The 18,640-nt window shown below is 38.4% G+C and overlaps 1 protein-coding gene across 1 annotated transcript; it reads left to right on the forward strand.

The window, feature by feature from the left end:
* Positions 1-110: 110 nt before the first annotated feature.
* Positions 111-14,947, forward strand: LOC107094063 (chromosome unknown open reading frame, human C1orf168). The gene is made up of 13 exons (XM_015389469.1): positions 111-117; positions 1,096-1,165; positions 1,333-1,501; positions 2,983-3,142; positions 3,240-3,351; positions 3,447-3,481; positions 3,579-3,657; positions 7,312-7,346; positions 9,438-9,504; positions 9,601-9,672; positions 9,760-9,779; positions 9,862-9,895; positions 13,438-14,947. The coding sequence occupies exons 1-13, from the start codon at positions 111-113 to the stop codon at positions 13,529-13,531; spliced, it is 954 nt and encodes a 317-aa protein (XP_015244955.1). The 3' UTR covers positions 13,532-14,947.
* The last annotated feature ends 3,693 nt before the right edge of the window (positions 14,948-18,640 follow it).

Raw genomic sequence — 18,640 nt, forward strand, 5'->3', positions numbered from 1 at the left:
TTTAATTGGATTAGGTGCGGACTTTAACTAGGCCATTCTGACCGATAGATATCATTAGATCTGTTGACGACCTTTGCATACATCTTACATTTTTTCAGACAAATTTACCAATGCTCTGTAAGATGTTTTAAAGTTTGGGAAATATTGTTTTATAACTCAACACAACTTAACATGCACTGGAAAAAATTTAAATCTATATAATTTATTTATTTTCTTAAAATAAGTGCATTTCTTCTTGGATTGAGGAGGTAAAAGACACATTATGCCAGTGGAACAAGACAATTTACATTTAAAATAAGAAAACAGAATCGCATTTTCTTATTTCAAGTGTATGTTATCTAATTATCTTATTTTAAGAGTGAAAATAGTCATTCCATTGGCAAACTATCTCATTTACCTACTTATTTTAAGGATAAATACACTTCATTTAAGGAATCTTTAATTATTTCTAGACCGTTTTTCCAGTGTGTTTCTTCCTGACCCGTCTGCTGTTCCTCTTGATCTTTGTGATGCTTGTTAGGTTTATTCAATGATTATAAAATTAATGTGTGCTTATAAAACATTTGTGCAAAGGGATGCTCCACTCCTGTCTCATGATCCAGTCAGGAGACCATCCTGCCTCGTCATTCTGTCTTCATGAACTGATCAGTTGTCCTGTCAGAACAATACTCTGTTTGTAACCATGCGCCATGTTCTGTTAATAAAACGCTCTGCAGAGGAGGTCCAGTGGAAGACAGTGTGTTTGAGTCTGGGGTTCAACTGTCTCTCCTTTCTGCAGGAATTGTATCCATAATTATGTATTTCAGTTCTTCTTTAGCAAAAACCTACATTTTATGAACCCGACAATGCTGTTTCTGCATTGATGATTTCAAGCAATTCCCTGAGACTTTTACTAAACAGCTGAAGTAAACAAACACACAGGTGGTGTTTATTTACAAAATAGGTCATTTCTGACGGGCTGCATTCAGTTTTATTTAACGTTTATCTGATTATACTTAAAGCATGCTGCACAAATGATGTAATCCTACAGTTGGAACGTGACAAAATCTAAACCTTTTCAAAGGGTTTTTGACATGACGTAATGTTGGAGAAAAGCAAATAAAGTCTTATTCTTTGTGGCTATTTTACAGGTTCAGGAGAAACCGAAGATTGGCAGGTTTGGCAGGTAGTTTCTTCTTATTTCTGGATCCATTCCTCCAGTTTTCATTCTTACACTCCTTATAACCAGAGTTTGCTTATGCTTCCCTGTTATAATCCCACCCCCACCCCATGCTATTTAAACACGCTGTGAGAAAACAGTTCTCAAGTATTGTGCATTTCTTCTCTCTGCAGGAGCGATAAGAAGCACAACTCCGAGAAGTCAGAAGAAAAGGAGTTGAAAAAGAAGGAGAAGCAGCGGCTGGAAAAGGAGAAGAAGGAGCTGAAGGAGAAACAGGGGAGGGAGAGGAAAGAGCAGAAGGAGAGGGAGAAGAGGGAGCATGAGATGAAGAAAAAATTCAATGTGAGTCCTGTTATTCCGACAGAAAACAGGGGGAGGAGGAGGTATGGAAGGTGACGGGAGGAGGAGGGTGGGGTAAATATCTGGGTGCTCAAACCTGTCAGGATTCATTCCTCAACGTGGAAAAGCTGAAGTCTGAGTAAACATGACTGATGGCAACACCTTCTCTCATAAGTTTTCAATCTGTGTGCTTTTATAACAAAGATCTTTGAGCAAGAATTCAGTTTCCAGACACACGATGATAAAAGACCTTCCAGTATTTATAGGATTAATTTAAACGAGGCGATAAGCAAAACAAATGCATCCTTTTGTTAACCAGCTTTGCAACAGATTAAAGTTTAATATAGGTAGGATCTAAAAATCCGAAAGCGGATCGTGATTAAATTACCTCCTGCATAAAAATACAAATTTCCCTTCAGACTCTTCAGTAGCTCCTCTCTCATCGGGTCATGAAGAAAAATGTTTTTTAACTTCTGTTCTATAGAGCCTAAACATTTATTACATTTCGGCTGTCTGATACATTTAGTAAACAACCTTTAATTCAAATATTGTTTAGATTACTTTATGCAAATGTTGTTGAACAACAGAAAATGTTCTAATGAGGAAAATAATAAACTTTTATCAACTTAATGTGACCCAAAATATGACAAAGAATAATTGCACATAGCTTTTTTTTTATTCTGCAGTATTGCACTTAAATGCTTTATAATTAGACACATTGCAGAACTATAAATTAGATTAGTCTTATCTGTTGTGGTTTATGTTGGTCCTGCGCATTATCCTGCTGCAGGCAGAGCACGATAAAAACATTCAGGCCCTACTACCTCCTTAGCTGCACAAATTAGTTTAAAAAAACTGCTTTTAAACACTCATGACTTTCACTGTTGGTGGGGTTTCCTATGAAGGTACTTAAAGAAGAAACATTTTTTACAATTTTAGCTTAAATATGCGTCAACATATATAATTTTTGTTTGTTTTTAATGCAGAATTTCAAAGATGATGTCACTTCCTTATAACTCCCACTGAGGAACCACTGGTTTAAAATGATTTAAATAGAGAAATAAACTTCTCTTCATCTTGATTAATAAATAGAATTAAAGACTGTATCCCAGATCCCTTTAAAATAGATCTGCATGAATACCTGCCGCTCTGTCCTCTTCACCCATGGCCTGTTTGACATGTTATTTATTTAGGCTTTGACCTTTGCCCTCATGTCAGCTCAATTCCTGAGCAGAAAACTCATATTTTGAATAAAATGTATTCCTAAATCTTTGTATCTAAAACTTTTATTTTATTTTAGACATTGATAAATATAAAATACAGAATATTATGTACATTTTAATTTACTTAATGTGTCGTTTATTTTCTTTCTCCTCTATCAATCATCTTTTTTGTGTTGAAAAGTTTCGGTTAGATTCGGTTCACCATGGTAGCCTTGAACGCAGAGCTGCTGGGTAACGTCTCCGTGTCCGTGTGTGATTCAGATCACAGGGCAGGAGGAAGCCATGTATCAGGCAAAAGTGAACGTAACCGCGAAGGGCCGCAGGAACGATCTTCCAGTCAAGAGCGGAGACATCATCAGCATCATCCGAACGACCAAGTGCCCCAAAGGAAAGTGGCTGGCCAGGGACAGCAGCAACACCTGTAAGCTGAACGTTTGGGATTTCGTCTGTTTCTGGGAAAAATGGAGACCAGCTCCTTTTGATATCCGGCAGTAACTGGCATGAATCTGTTCCCATAGATGGATACGTTTCTGTGGAACACTTGGAGCTGGACTTTAAGGATATGTTGGAGCTGGGGAAGAAGACTCCCCGCAACAGCACCGTCATCGAGACGGAAACCACAGATGGCAAGTATGTGTTGGACCTTAAGACTAAATTAAAAAAATAAGATAACATATAGCCGACGCTGGTGGAAAGATTCCGTCTGCTTTCTGTTTACTCCTCAGGGCGCTGAATAACTTCAGTCATTCAGCAGAAAGCTGTAAGTGTTGCAACCAAAGCCTCTAATTAAACACATTAAATCGATCAGCGGCTGTTTGATGCCCACTGCTCCTTCATGCTTGTGTTGCTGTTTTCAGTCTCAGATGACAGTGATGAGTGGACCTGTGAAGACGAACCGTTCTCGCCTGCTCCTCAAACCTCTGAGCAGTTACCAGGGTAACCTTACTTCTTTCTCTTAGTTCTTAAAAGTCTTTTCCAGACCATTTCCTTCTAACCTTCTCTGTCCTCTGCAGGGGCCACGCAAGGACTTTCTCCATGCCAGAGACGGGTAAGCTATCACACGCATGACAGAATAATAAGTTGTTGTTGTTTCCGAGGCAAGTTTACTTGAACCAGAGCCTTGAAGCAAAATGTTGTGGATCGCATCGATGAGATTTCATGCAGCTCATTTCCTGAAACTCTACAGCCATTCCAGTGGATCGTTATCAGCTGACTGTTGATCATGTGCTGCATCTCTCCAGGAACTGTGAAACAAAAATATGGTTTATAGAGTTAAAAAATAGGTCATGTTTGCCTTTTACTGAATGGAAGGCCAATGATGCATGTGTTGTTTATATATATATTGTTGCTTTGGACTGAAATTAACTGATTAAATGGTTGGAATTTATTTTGCAACCTTCAAGATTCCTTGTTTTAAAGGTAAATGTGATAAGTTTTATTCAACTGGAGGCTATAAATATCCCAAACTCAGAGCTGAATTAGTTTTATGAGTTTTATAACAAATCAAATACTGTTGTCTGACGGTTATCAGGTCATTGCGGTTGATAGTGGCGTCGGATGCAGGAGTTGGCGGTTCAAACTGCGGCTCTGGCTTTCATTGAACATTTAACCCACATCTCCTACCGATGGAGGTCAGAGGGTCCGGTCGCACCTGTGATCGGCAGCCTCACCGTCAGGGAGCCCCAGGGCAGCTGTGGCTACAGTGTAGCTAGCCACCATCAGTCTGTGACTGAATGTAGCGTAAAGCGCTTTGCTCAAGTTTCCTGACCTGAAAAAGCACTAAAAGTAGAAACCATTGACCATATTTTTCTCCAACTAAATGGTTTAACATTACCTTTCAAAAGAATTAATAACTCTTTATTTCTTGTAGTGAAATTCTTGGAACAGACAAATTACTTCAGTTCAATTCAGTTTATTTCTATAGCTCCAATTCACATCATGTCATCTCAAGCCACTTTACAGTTCACCAGATCATCCATTTTCTTTCAAAGGAAAACCAGTTGATTGCATCGACTCATTGACTCNTTTCTTCTTATTTCTGGATCCATTCCTCCAGTTTTCATTCTTACACTCCTTATAACCAGAGTTTGCTTATGCTTCCCTGTTATAATCCCACCCCCACCCCATGCTATTTAAACACGCTGTGAGAAAACAGTTCTCAAGTATTGTGCATTTCTTCTCTCTGCAGGAGCGATAAGAAGCACAACTCCGAGAAGTCAGAAGAAAAGGAGTTGAAAAAGAAGGAGAAGCAGCGGCTGGAAAAGGAGAAGAAGGAGCTGAAGGAGAAACAGGGGAGGGAGAGGAAAGAGCAGAAGGAGAGGGAGAAGAGGGAGCATGAGATGAAGAAAAAATTCAATGTGAGTCCTGTTATTCCGACAGAAAACAGGGGGAGGAGGAGGTATGGAAGGTGACGGGAGGAGGAGGGTGGGGTAAATATCTGGGTGCTCAAACCTGTCAGGATTCATTCCTCAACGTGGAAAAGCTGAAGTCTGAGTAAACATGACTGATGGCAACACCTTCTCTCATAAGTTTTCAATCTGTGTGCTTTTATAACAAAGATCTTTGAGCAAGAATTCAGTTTCCAGACACACGATGATAAAAGACCTTCCAGTATTTATAGGATTAATTTAAACGAGGCGATAAGCAAAACAAATGCATCCTTTTGTTAACCAGCTTTGCAACAGATTAAAGTTTAATATAGGTAGGATCTAAAAATCCGAAAGCGGATCGTGATTAAATTACCTCCTGCATAAAAATACAAATTTCCCTTCAGACTCTTCAGTAGCTCCTCTCTCATCGGGTCATGAAGAAAAATGTTTTTTAACTTCTGTTCTATAGAGCCTAAACATTTATTACATTTCGGCTGTCTGATACATTTAGTAAACAACCTTTAATTCAAATATTGTTTAGATTACTTTATGCAAATGTTGTTGAACAACAGAAAATGTTCTAATGAGGAAAATAATAAACTTTTATCAACTTAATGTGACCCAAAATATAACAAAGAATAATTGCACATAGCTTTTTTTTTATTCTGCAGTATTGCACTTAAATGCTTTATAATTAGACACATTGCAGAACTATAAATTAGATTAGTCTTATCTGTTGTGGTTTATGTTGGTCCTGCGCATTATCCTGCTGCAGGCAGAGCACGATAAAAACATTCAGGCCCTACTACCTCCTTAGCTGCACAAATTAGTTTAAAAAAACTGCTTTTAAACACTCATGACTTTCACTGTTGGTGGGGTTTCCTATGAAGGTACTTAAAGAAGAAACATTTTTTACAATTTTAGCTTAAATATGCGTCAACATATATAATTTTTGTTTGTTTTTAATGCAGAATTTCAAAGATGATGTCACTTCCTTATAACTCCCACTGAGGAACCACTGGTTTAAAATGATTTAAATAGAGAAATAAACTTCTCTTCATCTTGATTAATAAATAGAATTAAAGACTGTATCCCAGATCCCTTTAAAATAGATCTGCATGAATACCTGCCGCTCTGTCCTCTTCACCCATGGCCTGTTTGACATGTTATTTATTTAGGCTTTGACCTTTGCCCTCATGTCAGCTCAATTCCTGAGCAGAAAACACATATTTTGAATAAAATGTATTCCTAAATCTTTGTATCTAAAACTTTTATTTTATTTTAGACATTGATAAATATAAAATACAGAATATTATGTACATTTTAATTTACTTAATGTGTCGTTTATTTTCTTTCTCCTCTATCAATCATCTTTTTTGTGTTGAAAAGTTTCGGTTAGATTCGGTTCACCATGGTAGCCTTGAACGCAGAGCTGCTGGGTAACGTCTCCGTGTCCGTGTGTGATTCAGATCACAGGGCAGGAGGAAGCCATGTATCAGGCAAAAGTGAACGTAACCGCGAAGGGCCGCAGGAACGATCTTCCAGTCAAGAGCGGAGACATCATCAGCATCATCCGAACGACCAAGTGCCCCAAAGGAAAGTGGCTGGCCAGGGACAGCAGCAACACCTGTAAGCTGAACGTTTGGGATTTCGTCTGTTTCTGGGAAAAATGGAGACCAGCTCCTTTTGATATCCGGCAGTAACTGGCATGAATCTGTTCCCATAGATGGATACGTTTCTGTGGAACACTTGGAGCTGGACTTTAAGGATATGTTGGAGCTGGGGAAGAAGACTCCCCGCAACAGCACCGTCATCGAGACGGAAACCACAGATGGCAAGTATGTGTTGGACCTTAAGACTAAATTAAAAAAATAAGATAACATATAGCCGACGCTGGTGGAAAGATTCCGTCTGCTTTCTGTTTACTCCTCAGGGCGCTGAATAACTTCAGTCATTCAGCAGAAAGCTGTAAGTGTTGCAACCAAAGCCTCTAATTAAACACATTAAATCGATCAGCGGCTGTTTGATGCCCACTGCTCCTTCATGCTTGTGTTGCTGTTTTCAGTCTCAGATGACAGTGATGAGTGGACCTGTGAAGACGAACCGTTCTCGCCTGCTCCTCAAACCTCTGAGCAGTTACCAGGGTAACCTTACTTCTTTCTCTTAGTTCTTAAAAGTCTTTTCCAGACCATTTCCTTCTAACCTTCTCTGTCCTCTGCAGGGGCCACGCAAGGACTTTCTCCATGCCAGAGACGGGTAAGCTATCACACGCATGACAGAATAATAAGTTGTTGTTGTTTCCGAGGCAAGTTTACTTGAACGAGAGCCTTGAAGCAAAATGTTGTGGATCGCATCGATGAGATTTCATGCAGCTCATTTCCTGAAACTCTACAGCCATTCCAGTGGATCGTTATCAGCTGACTGTTGATCATGTGCTGCATCTCTCCAGGAACTGTGAAACAAAAATATGGTTTATAGAGTAAAAAAATAGGTCATGTTAGCCTTTTACTGAATGGAAGGCCAATGATGCATGTGTTGTTTATATATATATTGTTGCTTAGGACTGAAATTAACTGATTAAATGGTTGGAATTTATTTTGCAACCTTCAAGATTCCTTGTTTTAAAGGTAAATGTGATAAGTTTTATTCAACTGGAGGCTATAAATATCCCAAACTCAGAGCTGAATTAGTTTTATGAGTTTTATAACAAATCAAATACTGTTGTCTGACGGTTATCAGGTCATTGCGGTTGATAGTGGCGTCGGATGCAGGAGTTGGCGGTTCAAACTGCGGCTCTGGCTTTCATTGAACATTTAACCCACATCTCCTACCGATGGAGGTCAGAGGGTCCGGTCGCGCCTGTGATCGGCAGCCTCACCGTCAGGGAGCCCCAGGGCAGCTGTGGCTACAGTGTAGCTAGCCAACATCAGTCTGTGACTGTATGTAGCATAAAGCGCTTTACTCAAGTTTCCTGACCTGAAAAAGCAATAAAAGTAGAAACCATTGAGCATAGTTTTCTCCAACTAAATGGTTTAACAGTACCTTTCAAAAGAATTAATAACTCTTTATTTCTTGTAGTGAAATTCTTGGAACAGACAAATTACTTCAGTTCTATTCAGCTTATTTCTAAGTTTTCTATCTAAGGAAAACCAGCTGATTGCATCGATTCATTGACTGGAAGGCAATCCCTCACACTAAGCATGCTTGTAGCGACAGTGGAGAGGAAAAACGTCCTTTTAACCGAGTAATATTACTTTACTTAATACTAAACTGAGAGTTGAAGGGAAAATATTTAGCTTTTTTACATAAAAAAAACATTAAGCCCTTTACCCTCTACTGAGAGAACCACATTTTGCTGCTATTAAAGCTGAATAATAAATCAAAGAACAATAAGGGTTTCGAAAGGTTTCCACATAAAGCAGTTTTCAAATCTTTCCACAGATAAAGGTCTAGACTTTGACTAGGCCCTTCTAACATTTGGATCTGCTTTAATCTGAACCATGCTAATGTAGCAGCAGCTGTAGTTCAGTGTCGGGCTTCTCTGTCCCTGCGTGCCTACAGCATGACGCTGCCACAACTAAAAGCAAGGTTAGCATGTTGCTAATCAGGTATAGTTTGCAGAGAACTGTACTTTATCACAATGTTACATATCATTCTGATTATTTTATGCATTCATCAGTTTCAATGTTTGGTTTAGAGCAGGGGTAACCAATTAAAAATCAGCAGGGTCCGAATAAAGAAAATCATCAACCAGTAAAGATCCGGAGACATTTTTAATTATAATCTGTTACTTTAAACAGAATTACTTTGCTTTAAACACTGAAATAAAATGAGCTTTTTATCTATCCATGTTATATATTGACTTCAAAGTATGTCAGATTTTTTTTACGCATTCAAACTAAGTATGGGTGAATCTGGTGTGTAGCTCTATAGAAATGGCAATAGATCCAAGCATAATAACAAGCACACAGTTAGGGTATAAAGCTGTAGTAGCTCAAATCATATTTTTGCTTTATTAGAATAGCAGGTAGCTTTGAAACCGTCTGTGCTGTATAACTATAAATGTAAAAAAAGTTTCCAGTTATTTAAAATTTAAAACCTGTAAAGCCACAAATATTTTCCACTCTTAGTGCATTTTAATAAACTATTACTCTGCGTCATTCTTTAGCTGAATCATCACTTCGTGACTCGCAGGTTAAACATGTCGTTTGTGTAACAGGAAGTTGATGATAATGGAACCTGTGATGACACGTTTTAGGTTGTTTCACCTGATAGAAGATAGTTTAGGTGTTTGTTTTTTCCTGGTATGTTTAGAATGATTGTTTCTGCTTCATTTTCTCTTTACAGGAAACAGGGACGTCGCCACAAACCACCAGCACAGTCACAGTGACATGTGTGACGACTCCCAGACCCAGTGAGATCATGATCATTCATACTTTTTTCAACATAAAAAGTGAGAAAAGAGATGTTACACACTTAATTGTTTGTATTTTTCTTTCTTTTTCACTAGTGCAAGACAAGAAGCACTTCAAAAGTTGGCGACATTTTTCAACTCATCGAAATCCGTGGATCCAGCTCCATTGTAAGTGTTACATAAGCATGTTGATGCTGTAGACAGTTTATAGGCAGTAGAAACTTTACTGATGATTTAACTTCTTTTCTTTTTAAGGGAACCCGAACCAGAAAGGAGTAAGTTCAGCTAAATGGATTTTAATTTTAATTCTTTTCTTTTGAATATAACTGAATAATCTGGACCTTGGTTCCTCTGCAGGCCCTACACCTGTGCCGGAAGAAGACGTTAGTGTGTAAGTAGCCATAAATACACACAGAAAAATTCCCGACATGTTGCTCAACCAGTAGACAGACAGGTTTTCTTCTTCTTCTTTTTTTTTTTTCTTGTTTGGAATGAGCTGCTAAAGATGTCAACATATTAATTTATGCGTCTAAGAGAAAGTCTGGTGGACTGGAAAACCAGTCCAGTCCTGCAAACAGGCTGAGTCCTGTTTGGGTAAAACTGTCAACCCTAATGTGCTTCAGGCTTCATCAACAGTGATCAAAACATGGCAACTAGGCATGGCCCAGTTTCTGGTATTGGTACAGCCTTAAACAAAAATTAGCTTACAGGTTTATTTTAGAAATGTCCATCTTGTGTCTGGTGTTTGATATATTTCATAAGTTACTGGGTCTGATTTCCTACAAGCTGAACCTCATTTTGAGGTTTTGAAATCAGTTTAAACTAAAACTAATTTTTCCCCTTATTTAACTGGGTATTGGATTTTTCTGGAACGCTAAGTTACAAACAGAGCAACTAAAGTTTAAAGGAGCAAAAGCTGTCACTGCTACTAGGTTGTTGTTAGGGAAGACGAGTTTATTTTTATGGCACCATTCTTCCACAGGGTAATTCTAAGAGCTTAACAGGAGAACAAAAGAACAAAATATGACAGAAAGAAATAGATACGCCCAAACATAAAAAAATAAAGATGCAAAATAAAATTTGTTAACTAAAAAACAACGAAGACATGATACAAACTGAAAGCTAGTCTGGCTTTTATCGGTAAGCTGCAGTGAATGTTTTCAAGTTCTGTCACGTCTCATTTTTGGACAATTGCCTGAAAACCTGAGGATCTGGGAGACTAAAAGCTGCCTCCCTGCTTTTAGTTCCTGCTCCTAGACAGTTTATGGACAGGTTTAAGATGACCTGAGGGACCTACATGCTCCATACTTAAATGGAAATTCTAAAATATAATTAGATGAAGACCTTTTAGTGCAGCAATGACTGCCATTCATTTTGCTGGTGTTGATCAGGGCTATTGCAGCAGCTTTTTAGACGAGCTGCAACTGGCTGATTGATTTTTGCAGACACGTGTAAAAGCAATGTTACCTTACCTCCTAAAGAATGGGGAGCATTCTAAAAGGTTCATTACTGGACATTTTTTCACAGTGACTGAAGTTGGCCAAGGTCAAGCATTGAAACAGAAACAGGTATTATATGTTATCAGTACAGGTATTATAAGAGATACTTGTGTACATTATTATCTCTGCTACTTGGATTATGTATTTGCTGAAGAGAATAGTAGAGAGACACCGATCTGATAGCTGGATGGGATATTGGCTCCAATAATGACTAATTAGCTGTATGGATATTGTTAATCTGATATTGGATCGGTGATCCAGCTCCGTGCACTTTATATGGAACTGTTTTTGCTGCTTATTTGTTGATAAATAATAAGATAAAGTAAATTAATATTCGTGTTAATTGGCCAAAGCCTCCACTCACATCACGAGAGATATTGCTTGTTCATTCAACAGTTGAATCGGATTAGTATTAGATATCGAGCAATACGTTCATCCCAGGTATCGCTGCATCTCAAAATAAAAGCAGCCCCAGAATGAAACCTTGAGGAACTCCACATCATTTTTGTTTGCTAAGATTAAAAAGGTGAAAAACTCTGCTAAATAGCCTCGGCCCACCAAATCAGCCAAAGTAATTAACCAGCTAATATTAGATTGCAATGATTTGTTACTCTATACAGAACCTAATAAAAAAACCAATAACTAAACTGTGTATATATGGAATTCTGTAGGACTGATAACCATATATTGCATAATTTCAATTGCAGTTGGAGTAATTGTTTCTATAAAATCAAGAGGTTTATTATGTTGCGTATTTTTATTTAGCGTTTTGGTGTAATTACTTTATTTTTGTATTTTATTTAAGATTATCACGCTAGCCATTACCCAATCACAATATGAACCACTCTGTAAATACAATGCTCAAAAACATGAAGGAAACATGTAAACAACACAATATAACTTCAATTAAATCAAACTTCTGTGAAATCAAACCGTTCACTTAGGAAGCAACACTGACTGACAATCAGTTCACATGCTTTTGTGCAAACGGAATATACAACAGGTGAAAAATATAGACTTCTATAAAGGAGTGTTTCTACAGGTGGGGACTAACAGACCACTTCTCAGCACCAATGGTTTCTGGCTGATGTTCTGGTCACTTATGTTGTTGGTGCTTTCACACCCGTGGTTGCATGACACAGACTCTACAACCCACACAACTGGCTCAGATAGTGCAGATCAATGCAAGCTCTAGCAAGGTTTGCTCTGTCTCTCAGTGTAGTATGCAGAGGCTAGAGTCACTACCAGGAGACAGGCCAGTACACCAGGAGACATGGAGGAGGCCATAGTTGGACACCAACCCAGCAGCAAGGCCACTACCTCCGCTTTGAGCAAGGAGGAACAGGAGGAAAATTGCCAGAGTGCTGCAAATTGACCCAGACAGGCCACAAATGTGCATGTGTCTGCACAAACATCTGCTCAGCCGTTAAAACGGACTCCATGAGGATAGTATGAGGGCCCGACATCCACAGACGGGGGTTGTGCTCACAGCCCAACACCATGAAGGATGCTTAGCATTTGCCAGAGAACATCAGGATTGGCATATTCCCCACTGATGAACGTAGGTTCACAACGAGCACACGTGACAGTCTGCAGACACTGTGGAGAGAAATCTGCTGCCTGCAAAGACCTTCAGCATGACTGGTTCTGCAGTGGGTCAGTAATGGTGAGGGGTGGCTTTTCTTTGGAGGGCCACATAGTCCTCCATGTGCTTATCATAGGTAGCATGACTGGCATTGGGTACAGAGATGAGATCCTCAGACCCCTTGTGAGACAATATGCAGGTGATCCTGGGTTCCTCCTAATGGAGGACAATGTTTGACCTCTTTTGGCTGAAGTGTGTCAGCAGTTCCTGCAAGATCAAGGCATTGAAGCTATGGGACATCATGTCTCGATCCATTCCCCAATGCCAGGTTACATCACAGACTGTCCAGGAGTTGGCGGATGCCTCAGTCCAGGTCCAGTAGTTGGCGGATGCCTCAGTCCAGGTCCAGTAGTTGGCGGATGCCTCAGTCCAGGTCTGGGAGAAGATTCCTCAGGAGACCATCCACCACCTCATCAGGAGAATGCTGAGTCATTGTAGGGAGGTCATACAGGCATGTGGAGGCCACACACAATACTGAGTCTCATTTTGTCCCGTTATCAACGTTGGTTCAGCCTGTAATGTTTTTCCATTTTACTTTTGTATGCGACTCCAAATCCAGGTCTTAATTGGTTGATAAATTAGATTTCCTTCTGTGATTTCGGTGTCAATACACTCAGCTTTGTACAAAACAAACAATTGAATGAGAATATTTTATTCATTCAGATCTAGGATGTGTTATTTAAAGGTTCCTTTTATTTTCTGACAGGTGTACTTTCTTAAGATGGAAAATAAGTAAAGGTGGTTGTAAAAATTATTCAGTCCTTTTTTTATATATTATTTTCAAAACAGGCAACAGGAAAGCTCCCCTCAGGAGACAGAGTTTGATCCTTCAGTCGTCATTTTACCTCCTCCTGACATGTATGCAGACTCTATGGATTCATAACCCCACAGTGAGGTAAGGAGGAATCAAACACGCTCTCTCTGTCCCTCTGCATGTTAAATAATCTCCCACTTTGTTTTTTAACAGTCCACTATAAATCTCCCAGGCTAAGCGGGACCTCCCTAGTGTGACAAGTTGCTGCCATTTGATCCCTTCACAAAACCAGCACCTTCTTGACTTCAGCCTGACTTATTAAGAACCGCATGAAAAGGGCAATACCCTCGTGAGTGAAACCAGCGTCCAAGCAGATGGATATGTTAGCTCTGCTCCTTGAAGAGGTCGGTGGAAAGATTCTGAACTTTGGACCAAGATGGTATCTCCTTTTCTTGGGAGAGTAAATATGAAAAGATTGCAGACCTACATGGACGGGACAATACCAAAAACAACCACTCAAGGGGGGAGAAAAGGAAGGATTTAATCTAAAGTGTGTTCAGGATGAAATAACCTTCCTCTAGAGAGAAAGAGACGTGCAAACTTGGAAAAGTCCTACAATCAAGAAATCAGCTTTTCCTCAGATCAGCCGCTATGTGAACACAGAAGAAAGAATCCAACCGGAGCCTGAATATTGGTCCAAGTCTACAAGAAGCATCAGAAATCTTAAAGGGTTTGCTGCAAGGGACTGAATATTTAAAATAAGCTTAGGGATAAATATAATATTATTTCCCCCCAGTTGTATTAACACACTATTTTATTTTATTCTATTTTTTAACAGAACTATCAGGAGCTGGTCAGTTTTATTTCCATGTGTTTGCATCACTATTTTTTATCTTTATAGGGATTTTTTTCTACTGTTTGTTAATATTGCTGACAACCTATCTGGATTGTTTAAGAGCATGTTTCTACTGATCTTGTGATATTTAAATGATCTGTGACATAGAAAGTAAAAGGTTCTGTGAAGTTACCAGTAACCAAAAGCAGGAAGATTGTGTGAGTTTTTAAAAAAGGGAAGAAATCCAAAGAGCTGTGAAAGACTAACAAATGATGGATAGTGTTTTTGGTTCGGGGTTTGGTCTTTAGGACTCATTGCTCTGAATGTTTTAGAGTTTTCCCTGCCTTAACACACCTGACTTTAATAAATCGATACAAAACAGGCAAATGATAAATGACCTTTACTTATAGAGCGCTTTTTTTAAGTCAGAGGATGTGGCCCATTGATCTCTATTTATTCACTGGATTGCTGACAGTCATTTGGTAGTAAAGGGTTAAAGTGAATCCACCAGCAGCCATATTGGTACTCCCTTGTTAGACCGGTCGCAATGTAAACAATCTGTGCGCTACAGGATTGAACAACGATGATGATGTTCTCATTTTCAGGGAGGCTTAAGACTTTTAAAATAAAGATAAATTCATCACTTTGACACAGACTGGCTGTTTCATAGCATCAGTAGATTGATTTAACCTATAATAAACAAAATAGGCACATCACATTGCATAGCAGAGATGGCAAAAGTACTCACTTTCCGTACTTGAGTAAAAGTACAGATACTTGTGTTAAAAAATACTCTGGTAAAAGTGGAAGTACTGATTAAACTTCTTTACTCAAGTAAAAGTAACAAAGTACAGGCTTGTAAATTTACTTAAAGTATAAAAGTAAAAGTAGAAACCACTTTTTTCATGCCGTTGCCTACATTTTAAATGGATGTCTGCCAATAGGACTAGATCTCCGTTGTGTTCATTTTCAATCATCTCGTCGTCCATGCTACTATGCTAACGCCACCGCCACCAAGCTGCAATGATTTGCCGCCAATGAATACCGCCGAATCTGTCGATTCATCTTGTAGTGGTGCGTCAAATGCAACGTAGATTCCCATCCAATTAGATTGAATTTGGTATTGATGACGTGAAAAATAATAACGGTAACTCCATTGAAATTATTCAAAACTAAAGTAACGAGCCAATTTTTTAAAATGTAAGGAGTAGAAAGTACAGATATTTGTGTAAAAATGTAAGGAGTAAAAGTAAAAAGTCGCCATAAAAATAAGTAGTAAAGTAAAGTAAAAATATCAGAAAAATCTACTTGAGTACAGTAACGAAGTATTTGTACTTCGTTACTTCCCATCTCTGTTGCATAGTCATTATGAAGTCAATAAAGTCTATAAATCATGCAATATAACATATACAAATAAATCGCAATAAAATTAATGTGTTAAAGGAGCAGAATAATACAGATGAGCCAAAAGTGCTTAATTGATGATGTAAATGTATTGATTAATTGATTACATTAATTGCATCTTACATATCTGCTAATGGATGCATGCATGCATGCATGCATATATATATATATATATATATATATATATATATATATATATATATAGTTGCTTTTTTCCGTCAATATAACATGCAATATATTTCAGCACAGGACTTTTTCAAATGACAACTACAAAAACACTACAAAATCTACAGCATCACCCATTTAATAAAGAATTACTGCTTTGACATTTCACAGTGAATTACTTTCTATTTACGCTATTTTCTATTTTCTAACATTAGACACAATGTCGATGGCAAATTTAGTCAATACCTTTGAATCAGTCTGAGATTGCCACAATAATGTTTACGCTACAGACTATACTATAGGATCCATCAGTGTATATATAGATGTATTAGTTAGTTCATCCACTGACTGGGAAATAAAATGTGAAACGTCTTTCTATAGCAGAAAACTGCTGGTTATAGCAGCCCAATGCTACACATGTATGCATTGCTAATGCGTGTGGGAATGGGAGTGGGGAGTACCAACATGGCAGACGGATGCTTCCCTTTTTTTAGCCAATCAGCAATCCGATGAATAATTAGAGATCATTGACTAGAGCAAAGCTTTTTACACCACATTCATTCACACACCTCAGATCTCAGTGGCTGCTGAGGAGGGAATGCAGTCATTTGATTGAGGTGTGCTGGAGCAGAAACATCTAAAACCTGCAGGACTCTGGGGTCTAATTGGAAGGCCGCTGTTTCAAGCCATTTTCAACAGATCATGTTTATAGGATCCATACTAACAGACATCAAAGGTCTGTGCTTTTCCAAGAGAAAAGAGTTTGCTGCTGTTAAAAGAGAGTAGCGACATCTTCCATGTCACTGAAATAATAACACCCATAGTAAATACATTATATACTCTTCTTACTTCACAAGGCTGCACAACAACCCACCTTAATTACTGCATATGTTTTAGTCTGAGCCTTTTACGTTGCAAATATATGCTAACTCTGGGTACGCTGTGGGTTAGCAATCAGTTTCCCAGATGGAAGCGGAGGATTTCTTCACCTTTCTGCAACTCTCTGTAAAACTACGTCTTTCTCACAAAGCAAATGAAAGTTGCTACTAACTTCACAGAAAAACATTCATAAAAAAAAAAAAACAAGTATTTTTACTTTGGAGTTCATAAGATCCAAGGAGGGCTGTGTTATGACTACATAACAGCGTTTTCTAGCCTTTAGATCGATCTGCTGTAATTTAAGTGTTTTGCATGTGTCCATGTGATGCGTCTTCTCACAAACCGCTGTAAAAAGCAACAGGTGTGTTATGTATGCGTGTATGAAAACTCAGACGTGGAAAAAAAACAAACGTAATAACAACATTGATGTTCTTGCATGTTGGTTTTTATTTCAATAAATACTCCTTAAAGTGCAAGTCATAACAGTGATAACATGCAGTGCATAAAAGAGAGAAATCCAAACCCCGATTTTTGGAGACAGATGGAGAAAGACGAACAGGAAAACACCTTCGTACAAGATAACGATAAGTAATGTGCAGCCACACAGATATCAAACACTCACCACAAAGAACGCAGCGTTCAAGGTCACCGTTTAAAGGACAGATAAACATTACTGGAAAACTGTCCCTTTAAAATTTATAATTGAGTCACACCACACCAGTATATACTGGTTATATTGGAGCAGTTTGTGTACCTCTGCCTCATCTATTCTACAGGACGGCATACTTCATCTACTGGGAAGCAGGCAAGTCATTTAAGACACAGAAAGTATTGTTGTTTTAAGAGTCTGGGTTTGCATTTTGGCAACTGTGCATACAGCTGCACGCATGTTGCAAGCATGTGTGTGATAAAGGGTTTAAAGATTACAGCTAAAACGCTTTACAATGATCCCTTCAAGTTAAAAGTCCTCATTCCCGTTTTAGTTAGACGCTGACAACTTTAGACCACGTCTTTCAACGCAGAGTCAACCGACCCAAAAGGTAACAAAGATGTTTGTTATAGTTTGTCCAACAGCAGCAGATTTAGAAACAGGTGTAATAATGTTAGAGTTGGCTTATGAACCTTAGCCAGTGATTCAAAAAGAGAAGAACATTTTGCAATGATTTAACTGGGCCAACTCGACCGATCAAATTATTCTGATAAATTGCATAAGTCGATTTTTATGAGTGGGCTTCATTGAGAAAGTGCAAGTTTCAGTTTGTTTCTGGGTTTTTTTTTTTGGCTGTGCTTGAGTTACCAGGGACCTCTACAGGCATATCAATGCAATAACCATGGCTGTATTTACTTTTTAAGGTTTACTCAGGTGTTTAATGGCTTTTTAATTACATAATAGAGAAACTATTTAAACATTGAGGATAAATGAGTAACAAAACATCCAGATACAATGTAAAACAGCCTTTAGCTGACAGTTACTTCCCTTAGTTATTAAACCTTTATAGAAGAGGTAAGTCATGTAATAAGTTACTATTAAATAAAGAAATTGTAGCCAAGGTTACGAAAAAAGTCCGAACTGACATCTTCTAAAAGTCAAAACGATTGTTAAACAGTCAAAGTCTGAACTTTTGAGTGAGAAGCTGAACAGACCACATTATTTAAACAATGAAAGAAAATGTTAAACAGTAAAATAATGACTTGCCACTGAAAACAGTAACGCAGTAACCTTCAAGCACCAGAGAGAAGTTTACATTCATGATCAGCTATAAGGCCATCTCTGAAGCTTCTGAACCGCTCTTTTTTCAGGATATTTATTCTTTAACATCACCTCAATGATTTTAAAATCTAGATTTGGTTCAGAAAGTTGAAGGAAAACCGCAAGAGTAAAAGTAGAATGGGAGGCAGATCTTTTAGTTCTCAGGCTCCTCTCCTGTGGAACCAACTACCAGTTTTAGTCCGTG

Source organism: Cyprinodon variegatus, unplaced genomic scaffold, assembly GCF_000732505.1.
Source record: "Cyprinodon variegatus isolate N-32 unplaced genomic scaffold, C_variegatus-1.0 Scaffold461, whole genome shotgun sequence".
Lineage (NCBI taxonomy): Eukaryota > Metazoa > Chordata > Actinopteri > Cyprinodontiformes > Cyprinodontidae > Cyprinodon > Cyprinodon variegatus.